The following is a 23,136-nucleotide window of genomic DNA, read 5'->3' on the forward strand; positions in this document are numbered from 1 at the left end:
AGCAATGATATAGGAAAGTTGACTATAGAGACAGCTAAGTTTAATTCGCTATGCGATTATATTACAGCTTTTTTTTTTAAATAAATAGAATAATTATAATACCTGATAATTATTATAATTATACTATTTATAAAAAAAAGCAGTCATATAATCGCATAGCGAATTATACTTAGCTGTCTCTATAGTCAACTTTCCTATATCATTGCTAGAATTAGCGAAATTGATGAATAGGTAGCTAAAATGAAGATGCAGAATACTTCGTTATCTTCATTTTGTGGAATATGACGAATACATTCGTTATATTCCTTTTGTGGAATATGACGAATACATTCGTTATATTCGTTTTGTGGAATATAACGAATATATTCGTCAATTCGCTAATTCTACCAAGCCATTGAAGCCATATTCCATGCTTATGGAGCGTCCCCATCACCATGGGAACGACTCCATATACTAGAATGTACTGTCGGATTTGAGAATTACGTTGAAATCGCAATTCGATTTTTTCAAGTTATAATAATCGAATTTCGATTTTAACTTAGCACTGCTATATGCCATATTAGTTAGCCTAATATGGCATATAGCAGTGCTAAGTTAAAATCGAAACTCGATTATTATAACTTGAAAAAATCGAATTGCGATTTCAACGTAATTCTCAAATCCGACAGTACATTCTAGTATATGGAGATGTTCCCATGGTGATGGGGACGCTCCATGAGCATGGAAGTCGGCAGAAGCGGCAACGGGCACTGACTGGAGCAGCCAGGAAGCCAGGAATCCAAAGGACAGGTAAGAACAACTTTAGGGAAGTGGGAAAGAAAAAAATATAACAATAAAAAAAAAAAAAAAAAAAAACGAATATTCGAAATATCGAATTTATATCACTATATTCGAAATATTCGCGAATTAGCGAAGTGCCGATATTCGCGAAAAAAATTCGATATTCGAATATTCGCGCTCAACACTAGTCTCCACATGTGTATTGGCGATTTTCCTTTGTCCTGAGAGATAATTGGATTGCTCTTCGGTTGTCTTCAGGACAGATAGGAGGAAACCATGATGCATTGTGGGGATATGTTGTATCTGTCCTGTGTCGCAGTCTCCCTTCTGGTCCTCTGGGGGCGTGAACGATTGGTTGCTGTACTTACATTGTGTGTGTTGTAAGATATTGATTGGTTGGATTTCAAAACCCTGTGGGCAGTACTATGTTTGTTTTTTATGAATAAAAGAGGCTGTACTTGAAGTACAGTCAGACCACTGCTTGACCCTCAACACGGAGCCTTGTCTCGTTATTAGGGGGATTCCCTGTATGCTGTTAGAGACTGATTGTCAGGAGTGTAAGCTGATTGTATGCTTTTCCTGTTCGTCTGCTAGCAGCTATTCACGAGGTTCCAGTTTGGAGTGCTATTTTGTATCCAGTTCGGGAGTTTGGTGTTCTGCAGTAGCTGAACGAGGCATATCGCCTAAACGGCTCCTAACCCCTTGTCTGCTCAAATGGTCCGTTACATATATATTGTGGGGATCAGCTCAAACAGTGACTTCAGGTGTCATTTAAACAATAGTCTTTTATTTTGTTCAAACACAGCTTTAACAAATGCTCGCTTACTTCAGCGGGTAAACACAAAGAAACACAGTTCATATGAAATGGTCTAACTCACAGTCCTCTGTAGTTCCAGAGTTCCACCACCCGCTGGAGAGAGGGAAAAAGATTAGGCCACGGCAGGCTTATCCACAGCAACATACCACACAGCTTTACTCCCAGTCTGTTACACTTCCAGACTAGGAACCACACCCCCAGCTCTCCTGGGATTCCTGGCTTAAATAGGCCAACACCTGGCCTGGATACGTGGGAGTAGTCATCCCACCCTGCTCTTTGACTACTCCAATGAAACCCGGCCCGGATCAGCTGCAGCTAGCAGCTAAACTACCTCTAGCAACTGTCAGTAACCTAGGGTTACTGACGAAACATTACCGGTTCATTTCACTGAGGCCAGGCACCTCGGTGACACGTATCTATCATCTATTATGGCACTTGTGCCTTCTTACAATATATATATAGAGCTAAGGCAGAGAGAGGAAGTAGAACAGTAAAGGAGAAGGTAGGAAGTTCATGGAGGTGTGGAACAGCACAATGTAGCTGCCATTTTAGCCCCTTGGCCCTGACCAAGCTGAGGAAGTGTGGACTAAATCCTTACAGCTACCTAGCACGGACCAGTAAATAAATGTATAGATATAGAGCAAGTCTAGTGGAGGTAGCAGCAGCATTATCTTATGGGCTCCATAGCACCAGTGACCGGGAGAAGCCTAAAAGCACCTGGACACAGCCGGACGACTAGGCACAAAGTTGTTGAAAGAGCTCTGCTTCTGTCTGCACCCTGATTTCTCCTTCATCTCCAAAGACAGGCGCCTGGAGAGCTGTCAATGACACACACAATATGGTCTCTGAAACAGCTCTGAGTTTATTCTGAGAATACAGCTTCTTATACCTACATCCATACATACAGGAAACAGATATGGTTCATATTGCAATAGTGCTGAGTAGAAACAATTCCTTATATGGAAATAAGGCTAAAGTAAATACATTCACCCTCTAGTATGATGTCACCCAACATCCTGTCATTCATACAGATCATATAGCTTATTCTATTTAGCCCTTCAGTTGTCTATTGCCACATGCCTCTATGGACATTGTGGATCAGAGGATATGAAAGCATCCTGTACAAATATATCTATTAACAATTAATATAATTATAGTAACCATTTCTACCAAATTACCAATAAACCTTAAAAGAGTGACTTAACCCCCACATCACCAAATCGTGAGCGAAGTGGCCCAATAAACATTGCAAGCCCATTATTTAATAACATTTTCTATCATGTTCTGAAGATCAGAAATTAATATGTCACATCCTATATTAGATAGCTGGTCATGCTTGGCATGGTAGAGTCCTCTAACAAATCCCTCAAGTTCAACATATCTGTAAGAACGTTGACCTATTTCTTGCATATAAATCTCCATCTTTTTATTAATCCTTTTCCTGATTGTTTCCAAAAAGGATCATTCGGATTTGGACCAAACAAATTTGGGGATGATATCCGAAAATACCAGGACAGAATTATCCAGTAAGTGGCGTATTTTATTCAACATCTCTTTGAGTTCGTATATTAACAAGTGTGTTTTAATTTTGCCCAATTCTTGTGTACCGATGTGTAGAATAAATAAATTTGGTTTAGTCATTTTTTATAACATGTATTTGACTTTGTAGTAAATATTTGAAATTTTAAGGCCTGTAATTGCTCTTCATTTTATGGAATAGTCTTTGGAGAAACCAAAATTTCACGTAGATTGTCTACAGGTACAGTGGGATGCGAAAGTTTGGGCAACCTTGTTAATCGTCATGATTTTCCTGTATAAATCGTTGGTTGTTACGATAAAAAATGTCAGTTAAATATATCATATAGGAGACACACACAGTGATATCTGAGAAGTGACATGAAGTTTATTGGATTTACAGAAAGTGCTATAATTGTTTAAACAAAACTAAGCAGGTGCATAAATTTGGGCACCACAAAAAATAAATGAAATCAATATTTAGTAGATCCTCCTTTTGCAGAAATTACAGCCTCTAAACGCTTCCTGTAGGTTCCAATGAGAGTCTGGATTCTGGTTGAAGGTATTTTGGACCATTCCTCTTTACAAAACATCTTTAGTTCATTCAGGTTTGATGGCTTCCGAGCATGGACAGCTCTCTTTAAGTCACACTATAGATTTTCTATTATATTCAGGTCTGGGGACTGAGATGGCCATTCTAGAACGTTGTACTTGTTCCTCTGCATAAATGCCTTAGTGGATTTTGAGCAGTGTTTAGGGTCGTTGTCTTGTTGAAAGATCCAGCCCCGGCGCAGCTTCAGCTTTGTCACTGATTCCTGGACATTGGTCACCAACATCTGCTGATACTGAGTGGAATCCATGCGTCCCTCAACTTTGACAAGATTCCCAGTCCCCAATAATCCATACAACTTTCGCTGCTCCTGAAATTAATGAATAAGAAGGTTAGTCCGAATATAATAGTTATAACAATCTTCCATCTTCCTATACGTTTGATATTAGTATTGTCTAAACCAATTTGTGCTGGGTAAGTTGCTGCTCCTATTCTGAAGGAATGAGCGGAGAGTTTGAAGTTTGAATAACCTAAATCATTCAAACATTTATGAAGAATATAATTAACCGCCTCCGGACCGCCTAACGCAGATGTGCGGTCCGGAGGCGGCAGCCCTGCGCACGACGACGCATATACGCCTCATCTCGCGAGGGCCGGGATTTCCTGTGAACACGCGCACACAGGCGCGCGCGCTCACAGGAACGGAAGGTAAGCGAGTGGATCTCCAGCCTGCCAGCGGCGATCGCTCGCTGGCAGGCTGGAGATCCGAATTTTTTAACCCCTAACAGGTATATTAGACGCTGTTTTGATAACAGCGTCTAATATACCTCCTACCTGGTCCTCTGGTGGTCCCTTTTGTTAGGATCGACCACCAGAGGACACAGGTGGGTCAGTAAAGTCGCACCAAACACTACACTACACTGCACCCCCCCGTCACTTATTAACCCTTTATGTACCCCTGATCACCCATGATCACCCCATATAAACTCCCTGATCACCCCCCTGTCATTGATCACCCCCCTGTCATTGATCACCCCCCTGTCAGGCTCCGTTCAGACGTCCGTATGATTTTTACGGATCCACGGATACATGGATCGGATCCGCAAAACACATGCGGACGTCTGAATGGAGCCTTACAGGGGAGTGATCAATGACAGGTGGGTGATCACCCATATACACTCCCTGATCACCCCCTGTCATTGATCACCCCCCTGTCATTGATCACCCCCCTGTAAGGCTCCATTCAGACGTCCGCATGATTTTTACGGATACATGGATACATGGATCGGATCCGCAAAACACATGCGGACGTCTGAATGGAGCCTTACAGGGGGGTGATCAATGACAGGCGGGTGATCACCCATATACACTCCCTGATCACCCCCCTGTAAGGCTCCATTCAGACGTCCGCATGTGTTTTGCGGATCCGATCCATGTATCCATGGATCCGTAAAAATCATACGGACATCTGAATGGAGCCTTACAGGGGGGGTGATCAGTGACAGGGGGGTGATCACCCTGATCACCCCCTGTCATTGATAACCCCCCTGTAAGGCTCCATTCAGACGTCCGCATGTGTTTTGCGGATCTGATCCATGTATCCGTAAAAATCATACGGACGTCTGAATGGAGCCTTACAGGGGGGTGATCAATGACAGGGGGGTGATCAGGGAGTCTATATGGGTGATCACCCCCCTGTCATTGATCACCCCCCTGTCATTGATCACCCCCCTGTAAGGCTCCATTCAGATGTCCGCATGTGTTTTGCGGATCCGATCCATGGATCCTTAAAAATTATACGGACGTCTGAATGGAGCCTTACCAGGGGGGTGATCAATGACAGGAAGGTGATCCGGAAGTCTATATGGGTGATCACCCCCCTGTCATTGATCACCCCCCTGTCATTGATCACCCCGCTGTCATTAATCACCCCCCCCTGTAAGGCTCCATTCAGACATTTTTTTGGCACAAGTTAGCGGAAATTTTTTGTTTGTTTTTGTTTTTTCTTACTAAGTCTCATATTCCACTAACTTGTGTCAAAAAATAAAATCTCACATGAACTCACCATACCCCTCACGGAATCCAAATGCGTAAAAATTTTTAGACATTTATATTCCAGACTTCTTCTCACACTTTAGGGCCCCTAAAAAGCCAGGGCAGTATAAATACCCCACATGTGACCCCATTTCGGAAAGAAGACACCCCAAGGTATTCCGTGAGGGGCATGGCGAGTCCATGAAAGATTGAAATTTTTGTCCTAAGTTAGCGGAAAGTGAGACTTTGTGAGAAAAAAACAAAAAAAATCAATATCCGCTAACTTATGCAAAAAAATAAAAATTTCTAGGAACTCGCCAGGCCCCTCATTGAATACCTTGGGGTGTCTTCTTTCCAAAGTGGGGTCACATGTGGGGTATTTATACTGCCCTGGCTTTTTAGGGGCCCGAAAGTGTGAGAAGAAGTCTGGGATCCAAATGTCTAAAAATGCCCTCCTAAAAGGAATTTGGGCCCCTTTGCGCATCTAGGCTGCAAAAAAGTGTCACACATCTGGTATCGCCGTACTCAGGAGAAGTTAGGCAATGTGTTTTGGGGTGTCATTTTACATATACCCAAGTGACCCCATTTTGGAAAGAAGACACCCCAAGGTATTCCGTGAGGGGCACGGCGAGTTCCTAGAATTTTTTATTTTTTGTCACAAGTTAGCGGAAAATGATGATTTTTCTTTTTTTTTTCTTTTTTCCTTACAAAGTCTCATATTCCACTAACTTGCGACAAAAAATAAAAAATTCGAGGAACTCGCCGTGCCCCTCACGGAATACCTTGAGGTGTCTTCTTTCCAAAATGGGGTCACTTGTGGGGTAGTTATACTGCCCTGGCAATTTAGGGGCCCAAATGTGTGAGAAGTACCTTGCAATCAAAATGTGTAAAAAATGGCCTGCGAAATCCGAAAGGTGCACTTTGGAATATGTGCCCCTTTGCCCACCTTGGCTGCAAAAAAGTGTCACACATCTGGTATCGCCGTACTCAGGAGAAGTTGGGGAATGTGTTTTAGGGTGTCATTTTACATATACCCATGCTGGGTGAGAAAAATATCTTGGTCAAATGCCAACTTTGTATAGAAAAATTTGAAAAGTTGTCTTTTGCCAAGATATTTCTCTCACCCAGCATGGGTATATGTAAAATGACACCCCAAAACACATTCCCCAACTTCTCCTGAGTACGGCGATACCAGATGTGTGACACTTTTTTGCAGCCAAGGTGGGCAAAGTGGCACATATTCCAAAGTGCACCTTTCGGATTTCACCGGTCATTTTTTACACATTTCGATTGCAAAGTTCTTCTCACACATTTGGGCCCCTAAATTGCCAGGGCAGTATAACTACCCCACAAGTGACCCCATTTTGGAAAGAAGACACCCCAAGGTATTCCGTGAGGGGCATGGCGAGTTCCTAGAATTTTTTATTTTTTGTCGCAAGTTAGTGGAATATGAGACTTTGTAAGAAAAAAATAAAAATAAAAAATCATCATCATTTTCCGCTAACTTGTGACAAAAAATAAAAAGTTCTATGAACTCACTATGCCCATCAGCGAATACCTTAGGGTGTCTACTTTCCGAAATGGGGTCATTTGTGGGGTTTTTCTACTGTCTGGGCATTGTAGAACCTCAGGAATCATGACAGGTGCTCAGAAAGTCAGAGCTGCTTCAAAAAGCGGAAATTCACATTTTTGTACCATAGTTTGTAAACGCTATAACTTTTACCCAAACCATTTTTTTTTGCCAAACATTTTTTTTTTTATCAAAGACATGTAGAACTATAAATTTAGCGAAAAATTTATATATGGATGTCGTTTTTTTTTCAAAATTTTACAGCTGAAAGTGAAAAATGTCATTTTTTGGCAAAAAAATCGTTACATTTCGATTAATAACAAAAAAAGTAAAAATGTCAGCAGCAATAAAATACCACCAAATGAAAGCTCCATTAGTGAGAAGAAAAGGAGGTAAAATTCATTTGGGTGGTAAGTTGCATGACCGAGCGATAAACGGTGAAAGTAGTGTAGTGCCGAAGTGTAAAAAGTGCTCTGGTCATGAAGGGGGTTTCAGCTAGCGGGGCTGAAGTGGTTAAACTGGTATTTAGACAGATGAGAGCCATCGAGGTGATTAAATAAAGCACAGGATTCAGATTTTCTTACCTGCAACCATTTAATCATATTTTCAACATGACAAATTGACTTTACAGAAAAACTATTCATGTAAAGCCAGGTACCTTTACTAAGTTGATCTGTCTTGTATTTTCTGACATGTAAATTCAGATAACCGCTCCCGCTCCCTATTAAAATGTCAGACTTCAAAATTGGAGGATTTGAGTGTTTATTTTCGGCAGCAATCTCACTTATCCTTAGAGCAGCGAAACATGCTAATGAGAATGCAGTCGAAAATAATTGTACTTCATAATCATAAGAACAGACCGCCGCTAACGGGCCTACAACATTTTTCAAAAAGTCAATAGATAGAGGTCTAGTTTTTTCGTTATGATCTGACTTTCTTTTAATACCTTTGATAATCTGTTTTAGTCTAAAGCTAGAGTTAAAACCTCTCACTTTAAAGAAAAAAGAAACACCAGATAATTTTTTGGATATAGATTCGGCCTGTAAACCTTTCTTCCACAAATGTAAAGTAAAAGAAATAAAATGCTCAGTTATAAAATCAAATGGGAAAAAAAATGTGAGATTCACAATAGTATATATTCAAGCCATACGGCAGAATAAACAGCCCATGTATTCTTAGCTACCGAACTTGATATAAGTTTGTTAATTAGTCGTCCGGTATTTTCCATAGTTGAATAGGACAGGGAATTCCTGTTCGGGAGGCTCGTGGTGCCATCGAAAAAACTCTGTGAAGTGCTGTCGGGACAGAGAATCAGCAAGATAATTATCTTTCCCTGAGATGAATTTGGCTTTTATCCAAATATTGAATTTAAGGCATTGTAGTACTAACTTGCGAAGTAATGAAGAAATCAATGGGGATTTGGAAGATAAACAATTTATCGCGAAAACTACTCCCATATTGTCTGATCGTAGATGTCCTGTTCTCACAACATTTATCCACGGGGTCTATATGCAGTACAACAGGCAGATATCACCATTCTACTAGTTAATAAGATGAGACTTGTTCCTGTAGTCTGTGTTTTTATTAACCGGCAGTAGATAAGGTAAACTACAAGAAAATGAACATACAAGAACTGAATATACAGCACAATGTACACAAAACTTATACAAGAACATTAATTAATCCCTTACCGACGATGCTTTAGTAAGAGACACACAACGTGCAGCTGCTCCTTCCAAGAGGTGAAGGGAAAAGGAAGAAGGTGCCTGTCTCTTTCCCACAAAGCACTGTGAGCAGGAAGTCAGGTGACCTAATGAATATGCAAAACTTATAACAAGGCAGACAATGCACTTACAGCTAAAGGTCACTAGATGGCGCTGTAGGCACACAGATGAACACACACATTAACAAAACTATGCAATGGTTAGTGAAGAGAAGACAGTAATAGTAGAAGTATTCTCTTATTCTGAAATTCACTAGACCAGATCGTCAATGAAACCAGAACAGGGAATAATTCCAAAAAAACTAAATTTTTAGAATATTTGTTATTATTGATCCAGATTAAGGGCCATCGTTCTGCAGACCAAAAGTTGCTGAAATAAGCTCCAAACCCAATGGCACCAGAAGCATCAGTATACAGAGACAATGTGTTAGAATCGACAAACTCTTCCTGCCAAATGGTATGACCATTAAAATGGCTTAAAAATGTAAACTAAACAATGATATCTTCTTTTAATTGTTTTATGATACGAATGGGAGAGCTAGGCGCAGATTTACCTGATGTGGCAGCATATAATCTTTTAGAAAAGACCCTTCCCATGGGAATCACACGAGAAATGAAATTCAAAGAACCAAGAAGCGACTGGAGTTGCTTAAGGGTAATTTTTTTCCGTTTTAGATGTAGATATTAACTGCTGAATCGTTTGTTGAATTTTTTCCATTGGTATGCTAAATAGTAACTAACTGTGTTGATATAAATGCCCAAAGATTTTAAACTAGTAGTGGGGTATACCGTCTTATCTATGGCTAAAGGAATGTTGAAATAATTAGCAATAGATTCAAGCAATCATCAGAGTCTTTATGACCTATAAATAAAAAGTCATCCAGGTAGTGCAAAACAAATCCGCTTCCTGAGTGAATTTCTACTACTCAGTGTAAAACGGTCGAAAAAGCCTCAAAATAAAAGTGAATCCCATCGGAAGGGCCATATCATAAAAGAATCTGTCAAGGAATTTAAAACCTAAGGAATTATAACCTATAGGGTTTATTGGTAATAATCTGAATGCTGATTTAATGTCAGCTTTGGCAAGAAGAGCATGTCGACCCGCTTTTTGAAGAAATGACAAGGCTTGGTCTAAAGACGAATATTTAACACTCGCTTTATTTTTATCCAAATCGTCGTTTAAAGAACTGTACTTAGGGTATGATAAATTGTGAATCAAACAATAAGAATTAGGTTCTTTTTTCAGTACTAGTGCCAAAAGAGATGTATGGAAATAAGGAAAAGGAGGGGAGATAAACGGACCAGCTATTCTACCAGCAGATATTTCCGACTACATTTTTTCTTTAACAATATCAGTTTTGTTTTACAGATAAAGCATTTTCAACAATGACACAACCTGGACCAACAAACTCAGGCATGAAAAAACCTTAGGAAAAACTATCGATCAAAAGATTAGCCATAGGAATGTTTGGATAGTGACTTCAGAGGAGTCACCTCGCTTAAATGGTAGAAATCCTTTATTGGAATTTGGGAAGTGAATTTCTTGTTTCTTAAAACATTTAGTAGCCGAATGTGATCCGGCACAGTAAGAACATGTCAGTATTTGCAGTTGTGTTTCCATTTACATAATATTTCGTTAAACGCGAAACAGATACCTTTTTTGATATTTTGGTTACTGGATTGATGATTCCTAATTTTTATTAGGAAGCATGAGGTTTAACCAGAGCCCTACATCTTTGTTGCCCCAATTAAGATTAGGATAAACTGCGAGTTTTTGACGAAAATGATTCGTCATATGGGCACCAGCCTATTCCACCAAAATTCTTGTACGCTTCTAATATAGACTCAACGTGGTAAAATAGGCCGGTACAAAGGGTGGGATATTTTCCCCCTAAAAATGCTGCATATATACAGAAGACCTGCAGCCAGTTTAAAAAAGACCTTTGATATGGCTTCCTTTTGTCATCCTGATTGGATTTTTTGTCTTTAACTGCGTAATTTTTTAACTTTTCTCTTGAGGAAGGCAATAAAGAAAAAATTTCTATATATTACTGTAGCGAAACCAACCGCGCCACTGGGTTTTGGAGGGGCCTGGTTGCCAGCCTCTTGCCTCAGGATTGTGGCCCATACTAACTTTGAAGGAGAAGACAGACCTGCCGCACAGCTTAAATCTGTGGAACTGTTTTGGGCAGGAAAACCTGTCACGGAAGGTGTACAGGAAACAAGACAATACAAAATGAATATATGACTCACTGGATCCAAAGCTAGGGAACAACAAATGAATGTACAACACTTATTTTGTAGAAGACCGGGAAATAGGATCAGCATGCACACACACTCCAGGAAGTTGTATAAACCGCACACTAATGCATTATGGGGAGGAATTTAAAGGGATGCAATCAGTCCAACTACATGACAGCTGAGAGAGGCTAACGAGATAAGGAACTGAAAACCAAAACAAAGAAAGCTCAAGGAGGAGGTTCTGAAAGGCATCTGTCAGAGCTTCTCAGATGTCTGGTTGTGACAAAACCAAGCTTGCGGCTGGCCAAATGTGACTTCCATGGAATTCGGGAACCCCTGCTCGGATCTGGGTGATTTTTGGATATGTTGTTCACCCAGATCAGAGCTATCCATGGATGTATACATTATGGGGATGTGTGGGGTTTTGAGGTGTTTTCTGTGTGTTGGGAAAAATGTGTGTTTTCTGTCTGTGAGTGATTAAGTTAGCCCATTACGTTTGGTAATTGTATTTTGTTGATTGCGTCTCAGACAATGCCAGTGTGTTAGTTAATTGCGTCTCAGACAATGCCAGTGTGTTAGTTAATTGCGTCTCAGACAATGCCAGTGTGTTAGTTAATTGCATCTCACACAATGCCAGTGTGTTAGTTAATTGCATCAAAGACAATGCTCATTGTATTTTGTTGATTGCGTTACAGACAGAGGGAAGGGGGTTTTGTGTACAATTGCTGGGAAGGTTTCAATACTGTAAATGCATGTGATTGGCTAAAATATAAACTGTCAGTCTTCTACAAGGGCCCCAGGGGGAGTGTCCCTTGCTTGGAGACCTGCATAAAAGGCTGAAAAATAACCCATTAAAGAGTTGCTGTTTTACATTCAACATAGAGCCTCGTCAACATGTGTGTAGGGATTGCTATACGCTGAAGATTTGCTATACTCCCCTGGCTATAACTACTAGCTCTTGTAAGAGCTGTTCCTGGCTCCTGTGGTGGTTTTGGTGTAGAGCGGAGTGCTTGGAGTCCTCAGGAAGCACTGGGAGCATCCATCGACGGAGGTACCTGGTCGGGTTGCCAGGAGATCCGTTACAATTACTTTCTCCAAATTTTTTCCTTATGGGTAAATGAAACCCTAATGGAGATACTTGACAAGCAAGAACTTATTTTACAGATGTTTATTTTATTCCTGAGCTATGTTCAAGCTCAGGAATAACGATCGGCTCTCGGTTAATATTAGTTAAGCTGAAGATATGAAAAGATAAAGGATTGGTTGGAATAATATCAGCCAAGATATTATGTGTAGCAGTTTGGCTGACGTTAGAAGAATCAGACCAGACATTAGCAGGTGTTTCAGTATGTTTGGATAGATATTGCAAAAATGTATTAAACAGTTGAATCTTTGGAAGAGAAAAATCACTGCTAAATGAAGTCATGTCCTGGCTAATAGTGCCCTGCAAGTTGCAGTCACTTACATTTTTTACTATGGGTGGCTCACCAGAAGAAGATTGTGCAGGAGAACGGTTGACAGTTGGTGGAGGAGGTGGCTCCTGGAAGACCGTTGGTTGGATGTTGCGACATTGGGAATTTCTACTCCCTCTAATAGAAGAAGATGTGGCTTGATTATTCTTCCTGTTGCTAGAAGGAGGTGCATATTGAGAAGGAGAATATGCCCTCTTGTCCTTTCTTTGCCGCTTCCGAACCGGAAAGACTGTCTCAGAGTCACTGCGCAAGCGCGCACCAGTGGTGGAGACATTATCGATTCGCTCTTAGCCTGCGCCGGTTCCTACGCAGCAGTCAGAATCAATGGATGGGAGATGAACTTCTTCCTGGTCCGGGTCAGCTTGCAGGCATTTTCTGAGCCAGGCTTCGCCACCGTGATTTTCAGTCTTGAGGATGAGCTGTTTTAGATCCTCAATAGCGAAGTTGATAGCGGGTCTGTATCATGAAGAGATACTTACGTGAATGCGCCAGAAACGTTATTTCTGTTCTTTTATAGGTTCTGAATGACTGTTGAAGAGATCTCCAATCAAATTCCTTCAAGTCAACACAAGCACATGCTGCATTCAGGATTAACCCATTCCTAAAGCAGGTAGGTAATATATTTATAAACCTATCAATCATACAATGATAGGTGTCATGACATCATGGCTCCCCTCATTGCATGCACACAATGGCTCGCTCCATTATATCCAGTACCTGAGTGCTAGAGTGCAGACCTAGCGTAGACTGATATAAGAAAGAACCTTTCCTGCCTACTGAAGGACAACCTTAAGAAACCCATTGGCAAGCCTGTTACTCGGATTACAGCTGAGATATTATTAGGATCATCATCTTTACCATATAAATGAACTGTACTTATCACTCTGAGGCAAGTGATTAGGTAAAGTTCTGTTGTTTTCAACCATTGACTCCGCCTTCCTTTGCACCTCACGGTGCTGACGTTTTGAACACCAGGGACCCTGCCTCCACGGCATCTAAAAACCCATTCCACCAAGAGCACCTCAACTGCCATCTGGCGGGAATCCCTGGACAACAGAGTGTGCCCCGAAGGAACTGGTACTGTCCTTCCCTTCACTGCACGCCGGCCCAGGGAGCTCTGCTAACTGTGAGTAAAACTACTATTACCCCAATTGGCCCACCGTATCTCACGTGTTGTTCCTGTGGCCCGCTCGCTGCATGTGTACTACTGCCTTGATCCCTTGTTACTGTAAGTAGAGGTGGGGTTGGCAGGTCCTGAAGCTGTTGAGCAGAGGCTATTCGATAAATTGGAAGAGCTCAGAGCGCCTCTTGGTCCGTCAGTCAATGAGTGTATGGGACAGAGTCCTAATGAACCACGGTGTACTTTCTGGTAGTGGATCAACAGTGAGGGTGATCCAAGGTTTGGGCTGGGCCTGCTGAGAGGAGCAGTGATCCTGAGATCTGATAGGGTGGTTTCGGACCTATGCCTATACTGTGGACCTGCTCTGGACCTCTTGATAAAGGCTTAACCTAGCCGAAATGTTGGGTGGATTTTTTACGCTGTGCCTTGGTATTTCGCACAATAAAGAAATTTGGATGGACATGCTGCTGTGACCCTTTACTTTTTTAACTGCTCTGGACCTCTGTCACTGATTGGACCTTATTGGAGGGTTGCTGTCTCACAGAGTAGATACTGCCCTGGATGTAGCATATGGTTCTGAACCACTTCCTGCCTAGAGATTGTAAAATGGGTAGATCCGAGCCAGATAGACTGGATTTAATTGGTGATCAGGCCATAACCAACCACTGTGAGTATACTGCGGTGGCCCTGCTAATGTGTGCACAGTTGCATTGTGGCCTGGGTCAAGAGACTGAAAAGACTGTCCTTTTGCTAGGTGCAACCACCTGTGAGGTATAGAGACTGTCCTGTAACTGTAAGCAACCTCCTGTGGAGTTTCTTTAGAAACCTTAATCACTGCACCATCATCCATTGGGGAACCTTGTAATGGTTGCAGATGACACCCATAAGTTTCTGACCCCCAGTGCTAACGTCTTGGTGCCAGAAACCACAGGACACCTTCAGAAGTCTTGTGCAGTCCATGCCTGCAGAAGGTAAATTGTCCAATGTCACTTCCAGTTGGACAATATGGTTGTTAAGAACAGTTCCCAGGTGGAGAAGACATAGATCTCCTGTTTGCAGTTGGGTGGTGGCAGGCTGGGACCATAGGCAGCCACGCAGAAGATATCTACCTTCCCTGGGTCAGTAATCAGACAGATGTCATAAACTTTCCCATTGTCAAAAGAAACAATGTTACAAGTCACAGAAACACTTGGACATAGGAGTGACACCAGATCAACAGGGATATGATTTATTAACCCTCTGAACACCAGGAGTTTTAGCTGTAAAGTGTTATAACCCACTAGATCACAAGGGACATGATTTATTGAACCTCTGAACACCAGTCGCAGAAGGAATTCCAACCCATTGGACCCCAGGGATATGATTTATTAACTCTCTGAACACCAGGGATTTTAACTGTAGGGTATTATAACCCACTAAATCACCAAGGATATTGCTTATTAACCCTCTAAACATCAGGGGTTTCATATTACTGAACACAATCAGGGATATCATTTTTATTGATCCACTAGGCCACCAGGATTATAATTGTTAAGCCACTGACCAGCAGGTTTTGTGTCCACAACAATTTGGGCAGAGTATAGCAGTGTCAAGGGCGTAATATACCAACAAGAATCACATTTGCCCTAGGACCTAAACACCAAGGTGGTTGGATCCTTTTTCATACAGTAATCTGCACATTTTCTGTTCTCATCCAGGAGGATAAAAGCCTTCTCTCTAGTGCCATCCAATAGGTGGGTTAGGAAGGCGTTGGGCTACTGACCACTGTGGGTTGGGACTTCTACAATTCCGAGGGTGGATGAGATAAAGCTGTAAATTTCGGGGACTTGACTGGACACCATGCCATGGATTTGGGTATTAATCCATCAGCCTCCAGAACTGATACACCAGACCACTAATTAGGGAATAGTGATGAGCGGCAGGGGCAATATTCAAATTTGCAATATTTAATGAATATTTTATAGAATATTCATCATATATTCGAGAATTCGTGAATTCGAGATTATTTTCTTAATTTCGAAAAATCGTCAATATAATATTGGCGTAATACAGGCGTAGGTCACTGTTGCTATATTTTTCAAGCTGCTAGAAGTTTCCTGAGACCGGAGATAATGGTTGGCGCAGCAGAACATTACTATAGCTTTATATGCAGATAGAGGGCTCCAATATATTTGCGTTTGCGAAATCGGCACTAATGATGTGAATATTTTGGCGCAATACATGCAACTTCACATTTTAACAGGTCTGACTACTTATTAGTGATTGGTGCACTAAGTATTGTGGTGAACTTGTGACATCACAGCACTATGTCTGTAGCATGTATGTACGGACAGCAGAACCTTCAGCTCCACTATATCACTATCTAACCTACACTGACTATCTCCCACTAACTATCTTTATGGGCTGCTGGGGAGGTTCTTATATAGTAAGGGGGCGGCAACTTTCCTATTAGTTGCTAGGGATGTTGCTAAGCTCTGACAAAGACATTGCAGCCTTCTCATTGGCCCAAAAGCAGGAAGGAAGGTTACCGATGATTTTTTTTTTTTTGAATATTCGAAATTACGAATATACTGTATATCACTATATTCTAAATATTCGCGAATTCTCAAAGAGCCGATATTTTCAATTAATATTCGCTATTCGAATATTCGCGCCCAACACTATTGGGTAACTGGACCTTTGGGTCACTGGAATGCCGGCCAGGACACTAAAGATCATCTCCTTGGTGTCTGTAAAGTAAGGGAGACAAGTCTTACCCATTTGGGGTCAATCCAAAAATTGTGAGGGCATTTTCAGAAGGTTTTCAATAAATGAAACAAATATTAACAAGGAATCAGTTTTCAATTACAATTTATTAATGAGTAAGGCTCATAATATATGATAATGAGTAAACAGTGATGAGTGAGAACGCCTGATGTCCCAGTGGGCGAAAAGGGTCTTGGAAATGGTCTATAGAGATGGAGGGTCATAGCTAGGCTTCACCTGGGGCTAGGAAAAAGGCTTGGCATCCCTCCCAAGATCACCTGCCCCGCTAAGCCCCCTAGCTACACTGCGGCAGATTTCTTCTTCATCACATGTTCTGCCCAGGTTGATGGCTAAACGAAGAGTCCAAGGCTGAGTAAGGCCAGGCCAGGGATGAAGCCTCCATAAGTGCCACCTTTCATGATACTGGGAGAACTATTCAGAGATTGGCTGGTATAATTCACGTAGAGCTCATACAGCTGGTTACACAGATCCCCTTTGCAGCAGTACACCTGACTTTCTTCCCCTAGGGAGTTGGAATCGCTCTGGAAGCAGTTTGTCGCACAGTCTCTGGTCACCAGCTCATTTCCAGACACAAAGGGATATCCTGGAAAGAAAAAAATAAGAAGTTATTACAAGGTGTCGTACTCTTGGCACCGCCCACTGGCAAGAGACATAGGAAGAACAGACCACCAACAGATCCATAGTACAATATGCGGTACATAAGCTCCAAAGCGCCCTCTAGTGGTGACTCCAAGCAACCAGAATTTCATCCCAAGTTGATATTATTAACCCCTTCCCGCCTTAGCTAGTTCTGGCTGTTATGCCGTGGGGATTTTTTATCTTTTTCCCCATGCTCTCTTTATGAGAGCCATAACTTTTTTATCTATTCAAATAACTTTTTTCCATTGAGTTTGTTTTGTAGGATGAGTTTTATTTTTCAGTAGAACCATATAACCTATTAGCTTTTAGTAACCATTTTGCGCCATTCACTGTGCAGCGTTACCGTTGTCTGACTGGTCGGTTCATTGTTATTATGGGAACCTGGTCATGTGAGCTCACGTCTGACGCCTTGTTTTAATGTGTGGCTGACTTCCTGTGAACTACAGGATGACATCATCACCAATCAAATCCCTCCTGGCAGCTCTCAGATGATTTCCCTATCTAAGGCTTGTTTCACATTAGCGGCAGAGATCCAGCAGGCTGTTCCTTCAGGGAACCCAGATTCCCCAGGATGGCCTTGGTGGTGATCCTTGGATTCTTTTTCACCTCTCTAACTATCCTCCTGGCAGCACAGGTGTCACTTTTGGCTTCCGACCACGTCCTCTGAGATTTTCCACAGTGCGGAACATCTTGTATTTTTTGCTCAAATGTAAATAAAAGCTGAGAAATGTTTTTTCCCCACAATAATGCCTCTTGTACATCGTCTTATTATCTTTTGGGAGACACCGATGTCATTTCCCATCCAAAAATTACTTGCTGGTTGAAAAAAATTAACTTTAAGTCAAAATTTGCCAGGGGTATGAATAATTATGGGCAGCACTGTATATATATATACACACTACAGGGGAAAGTATACTGTATATACACTACAGAGGACAGTATACTGTATATATATATATATATATATATACAGTTGCAATAAAAAGTATGTGAACCCTTTGGAATGATCTGGATTTCTGCACAAATTGGTCCTAAAATGTGATCTGATCTTCATCTAAGTCACAACAATAGACAGTCACAGTCTGCTTAACCTAATAACACACAAAGAGTTAAATGTTACCATGTTTTTATTGAACACACCATGTAAACATTCACAGTGCAGGTGGAAAAAGTATGTGAACCCTTGGATTTAATAACTGGTTGAACCTCCTTTGACAGCAATAACTTCCACCAAACGTTTCCTGTGGTTGCAGATCAGACGTGCACAACGGTCAGGAGTAATTCTTCATCATTCCTCTTTACAGAACTGTTTCAGTTCAGCAATATTCTTGGGATGTCTGGTGTGAATCGCTTTCTTGAGGTCCTGCCACAGCATCTCAATCGGGTTGAGGTCAGGACTCTGACTGGGCCAGTCCAGAAGGCGGATTTTCCTCTGTTTAAGCCATTCTGTTGTTGATTTACTTCTATGCTTTGGGTCGTTGTCCTGTTGCAACATTCATCTTCTGTTGAGCTTCAGCTGGTGGACAGATGGCCTTAAGTTCTTCTGCAAAATGTCTTGATAAACTTGGGAATTAATTTTTCCTTCGATGATAGCAATCCGTCCAGGCCCTGACGCAGCAAAGCAGCCCCAAACCATGATGCCCCCACCACCATACTTCACAGTTGGGATGAGGTTTTGATGTTGGTGTGCTGTGCCTCTTTTTCTCCACACATTGTCTTGTGTGTTTCTTCCAAACAACTCACCTTTGGTTTCCTCTGTCCACAGAATATTTTGCCAGTGCTGCTGTGGAACCTCCAGGTGCTCTTGTGCAAACTGTAAACGTGCAGCAATGTTTTTTTTGGACAGCAGTGGCTTCCTCTGTGGTATCCTCCCATGAAATCCATTCTTGTTTAGTGTTTTACGTATCATAGATTCACTAACAAGACGTTAGCATATGCCAGAGACTTGTGTAAGTCTTTAGCTGACACTCTAGGATTCTTCTTCACCTCATTGAGCAGTCTGCGCTGTGCTCTTGCAGTCATCTTTACAGGACGGACACTCCTAGGGAGAGTAACAGCAGTGCTGAACCTTCTCCATTTATAGACAGTTTGTCTTACCGTGGACTGATGAACAGCAAGGCTTTTGGAGATACTTTTATAACCCTTTCCAGCTTTATGCAAGTCAACAATTCTTAATCGTAGGTCTCTTTTGTGTGAGGCATCATTCACATCAGGCAATGCTTCTTGTGAACAGCAAACCCAGAACTGGTGTGTGTTCTTTATAGGGCAGGACAGCTGTAACCAACACCTCCAATCTCATCTCATTGATTAGACTCCAGTTGGCTGACACTTCACTCCAATTAGCTATTGGAGATGTCATTAGTCTAGGGGTTCACATACTTTTTCCACCTGCACTGTGAATGTTTACATGGTGTGTTCAATAAAAACATGGTAACATTTAATTCTTTGTGTGTTATTAGTTAAGCAGACTGTGATTGTCTATTGTTGTGGCTAAGATGAAGATCAGATCACATTTTATGACCAATTTGTACAGAAATCCATATCATTCCAAAGGGTTCACATACTTTTTCATCTTACTGGAGTGCCGTCCTTTTTCTGGATTCTACTTGTGGGGTGAGAAGTCTATACCCTAGGATCGTGCACCCTATTTTCATCTAATTACAGCCAGTGCCGCCATTTTTCCTTTTTATATATATATATATATATATATATACACATTACAGAGGACAGTATACTGTATATATATATATAAACAAAAAAAGTAGCAGCACACTACTGAATGCACTAAGACTGAGTGAACAGGTGAATGTGTGAACAGGGTCAAATACATGACTCCCATACTTACTATTAAACAGGGAAGAAGCTCTTAGCGCATATTATTGATCAAAAATATGTCAGGCCCATCTACCAGACGTCAAGGTAGCTTCTTATCAGATGGGACCTACTCTAACACGGAGTGTCCAGCTCCATTGTTACTCTGATTAAAAGCACCAAGGGGTGGGGGATGCGCTAAGAGCTTCTTCCCTGTTTAATAGTAAGTATGAGAGTCATGTATTTGACCCTGTTCACACATTCACCTGTTCACTCAGTCTTAGTGCATTCAGTAGTGTGCTGCTCCTTTTTTTGTTTTTCTACATTGTTGCCTGGTAGCTTGCACCTGCGATTGTCTTTGGAGGTGCTGTTCCGCTTTTCCGTATCTCTGCATATATATAGATATACACACACTACAGAGGACAGTATACTGTATATATACACACTACAGAGGACAGTATACTGTTTATATACTACTGATGACGGTATACTGCTTCAGAGGGATCTGGATAGATTGGAGGCTTGGGCAGAGAAGTGGCAGATGAGGTAAGGTTATGCAGATAGGAAGGAATAATGCAAGTCACCCATACATACTAAATGGTAAAACACTCGGTAACACTGATATGTAAAAGGACCTAGGAATTTTAGTGAACAGCAAATTAAGTCAGGCAGCTGCTGCCAAGGCCAATAAGATAATTGGTTGCATCAAAAGGGGCAAAGATGCCCGTGATGAGAACATAGTCCTACTACTACATAGTCCTACTACACACATGGAGGACTATGTACAGTTCTGGGCAGAGGCGTACATAGGAATCACTGGGCCCAATAGCAAAAATCTGAATTGGGCCCCTTAACCCCGCCCACTACCCACCATGGCCCCTCCCACTTCCTGACTTTGCTCCTCCCATGCCACACCCCCATTAAATAAATTTATACATGACCTACAGAAACTGTTGGGGGTTTCCTGGGGGTGACCTGTCACATGGGATATCTGCTGCAGCCTGCAGGTCTCCTTATTTGGGGTGCCATGTTAGGCTACTTTCACACTTGCGTTCGGGTCTCCGCTTGTGAGCTCCGTTTGAAGGCTCTCACAAGCGGCACCGAACGGATCCGTCCAGCCCTAATGCATTCTGAGTGGATGCGGATCCGCTCAGAATGCATCAGTATGGCTCCGTCTGTCCTCCGCTCAGCAGGCGGACACTTGAACGCTGCTTGCAGCGTTCGGGTGTCCGCCTGGCCGTGCGGAGGCAAACGGATCCGTCCAGACTTACAATGTAAGTCAATGGGGACGGATCCGTTTGAAGTGGACACAGTATGGCTCAATTTTCAAACAGATCCGTCCCCCATTGACTTTCAATGTAAAGTCAAAACGGATCCGTTTGCACTATCATAAACAAAAAAAAAATATGTTTTTTTTTTTGTTCATGTTAATGCAAACGGATCCGTTCTGAACGGATCTAAGCGTTTGCATTATAGGTGCGGATCCGTCTGTGCAGACACCAGACGGATCCGCTCTGAACGAAAGTGTGAAAGTAGCCTTAAAGGGAATCTGTCACTAGCAATTTACCCCCAATTTTTTTTTCATGAATCCATGTTTAACAGAGAACCTGTTTTCCATCTGTCTTGTTCTTTTGATTGTGAGTCTTGTCATTTCTTCAAAAAATCGATTCTTATGATATGTAAATGACGCTGTAAGGAGCCCAGAGGGGCGTTATTCTTTCTCCACGGTGCCCAGGAACGCCCCTCTGAAATGCCGTGCCCGGCTAAGTTTGAAAACTAATAACGCCTCCAAGTTCATCTAAATCGCCTCCCAGAGGCGCGGCTAAGTGCTCAACACCCCCCCTCCTCAGTGCCGCGCTCTGCGGCAAACACCCCGATCCTCCTCTCGCCGGCATCCCAAATCCCGCGCAGGCGCAGTGCCGTCAGTCATCTTATCATAGCGCAGGCAATCGCCGGCACTGCGCCTGTGCGGGATTTGGGATGCCAGCTGAGGATCGGATTTGGGAGGCGATTTAGATGAACTTGGAGGCGTTATTAGTTTTCAAACTTAGCCGGGCACGGCACTTCAGAGGGGCGTTCCTGGGCACCGTGGAGAAAGAATAACGCCCCTCTGGGCTCCTTACAGCGTCATTTACATATCATAAGAATCGATTTTTTGAAGAAATGACAAGACTCACAATCAAAAGAACAAGACAGATGGAAAAAAGGTACTCATGGATCCATGTTTAATAAAGTACCTTTTTTCCATCTGTGTTCTTCTTTTCCATGTCAGTCTTGTCCTTTCTTCTAAAAATCGATTCTTAGGACATGCAAATGACGCTGTAAGGACTGGAGCCCAGAGGGGCGTTTTTCTTTCTCCACGGTGCCCAGGAACGGTGCCCCTCTGAAGTGCCGTGCCCGCCTAAATATGAAAACTACTAACGCCTCCATGTTTAGCTGAATCGCCTCCCAGAGGCGCGGCTAAGTCCTCAACACCAGCCCCCCTCCTCAGCGCCGCGCTCTGCAAACACCCGATCCTCCTCTCGTCGGCGTCCCAAATCCCGCGCAGGCGCAGTGCCGGCGATTGCCTGCGCCTGCGCTCTGATAATAAGGCTGAGGGCAACAGCTTCAACATCGTCACTGGGCTCGGCGCATGCCCAGTGACGATGTTGAAGCTGTTGCCCTCAGCTGTATTATCAGAGCGCAGGCGCAGGCAATCGCCGGCACTGCGCCTGCGCGGGATTTGGGACGCCGACGAGAGGAGGATCGGGTGTTTGCAGAGCGCGGCGCTGAGGAGGGGGGCGGGTGTTGAGGACTTAGCCGCGCCTCTGGGAGGCGATTCAGCTAAACATGGGGGGGGGGCCCTGGGGAGAAAAGCAGCCGCATAGACGGCTGCAGGTCATCAGTGGGCGGGGCCTTATCTGCGCTACGGGCCCCCCAGTGCCGCGGGCCCCATAGCAGTGGCGTGGTCTGCCTCTATGGGCGGTACGCCACTGGTTCTGGGCTCCTGTGAACAAGGCAGACATAGCAGAGCTGGAGAGAGTTCAGAGGAGGGCAACTAAAGTAATAACTGGAATGGGGCAACTACAGTACCCTGAAAGATTATCAAAATTAGGGTT

The 23,136-nt window shown here is 42.6% G+C and overlaps 1 protein-coding gene and 1 long non-coding RNA gene across 3 annotated transcripts in view; one reads left to right on the forward strand and one right to left on the reverse strand.

Moving 5' to 3' along the window:
- The window catches only part of LOC122939216, a 118,865-nt gene that overhangs the window by 24,625 nt on the left and 71,104 nt on the right, over window positions 1-23,136 (forward strand). The window contains exon 2 of the long non-coding RNA XR_006390104.1: window positions 3,057-3,123. This is a non-coding gene — a long non-coding RNA (uncharacterized LOC122939216). The remainder of the gene's footprint in view (window positions 1-3,056; window positions 3,124-23,136) is intronic.
- Window positions 16,658-23,136, reverse strand: part of LOC122939215 (secreted Ly-6/uPAR-related protein 1-like) — a 41,737-nt gene continuing 35,258 nt past the window's right edge. For both annotated transcript variants that reach the window (XM_044295252.1, XM_044295253.1), the window contains exon 3: window positions 16,658-17,171. In XM_044295252.1, coding sequence (XP_044151187.1) covers window positions 16,918-17,171 — 254 coding nt within the window. In that variant the 3' untranslated portion in view covers window positions 16,658-16,917. The remainder of the gene's footprint in view (window positions 17,172-23,136) is intronic.

The sequence above is a fragment of the Bufo gargarizans genome, chromosome 5, assembly GCF_014858855.1.
Source record: "Bufo gargarizans isolate SCDJY-AF-19 chromosome 5, ASM1485885v1, whole genome shotgun sequence".
NCBI classification, from domain to species: domain Eukaryota; kingdom Metazoa; phylum Chordata; class Amphibia; order Anura; family Bufonidae; genus Bufo; species Bufo gargarizans.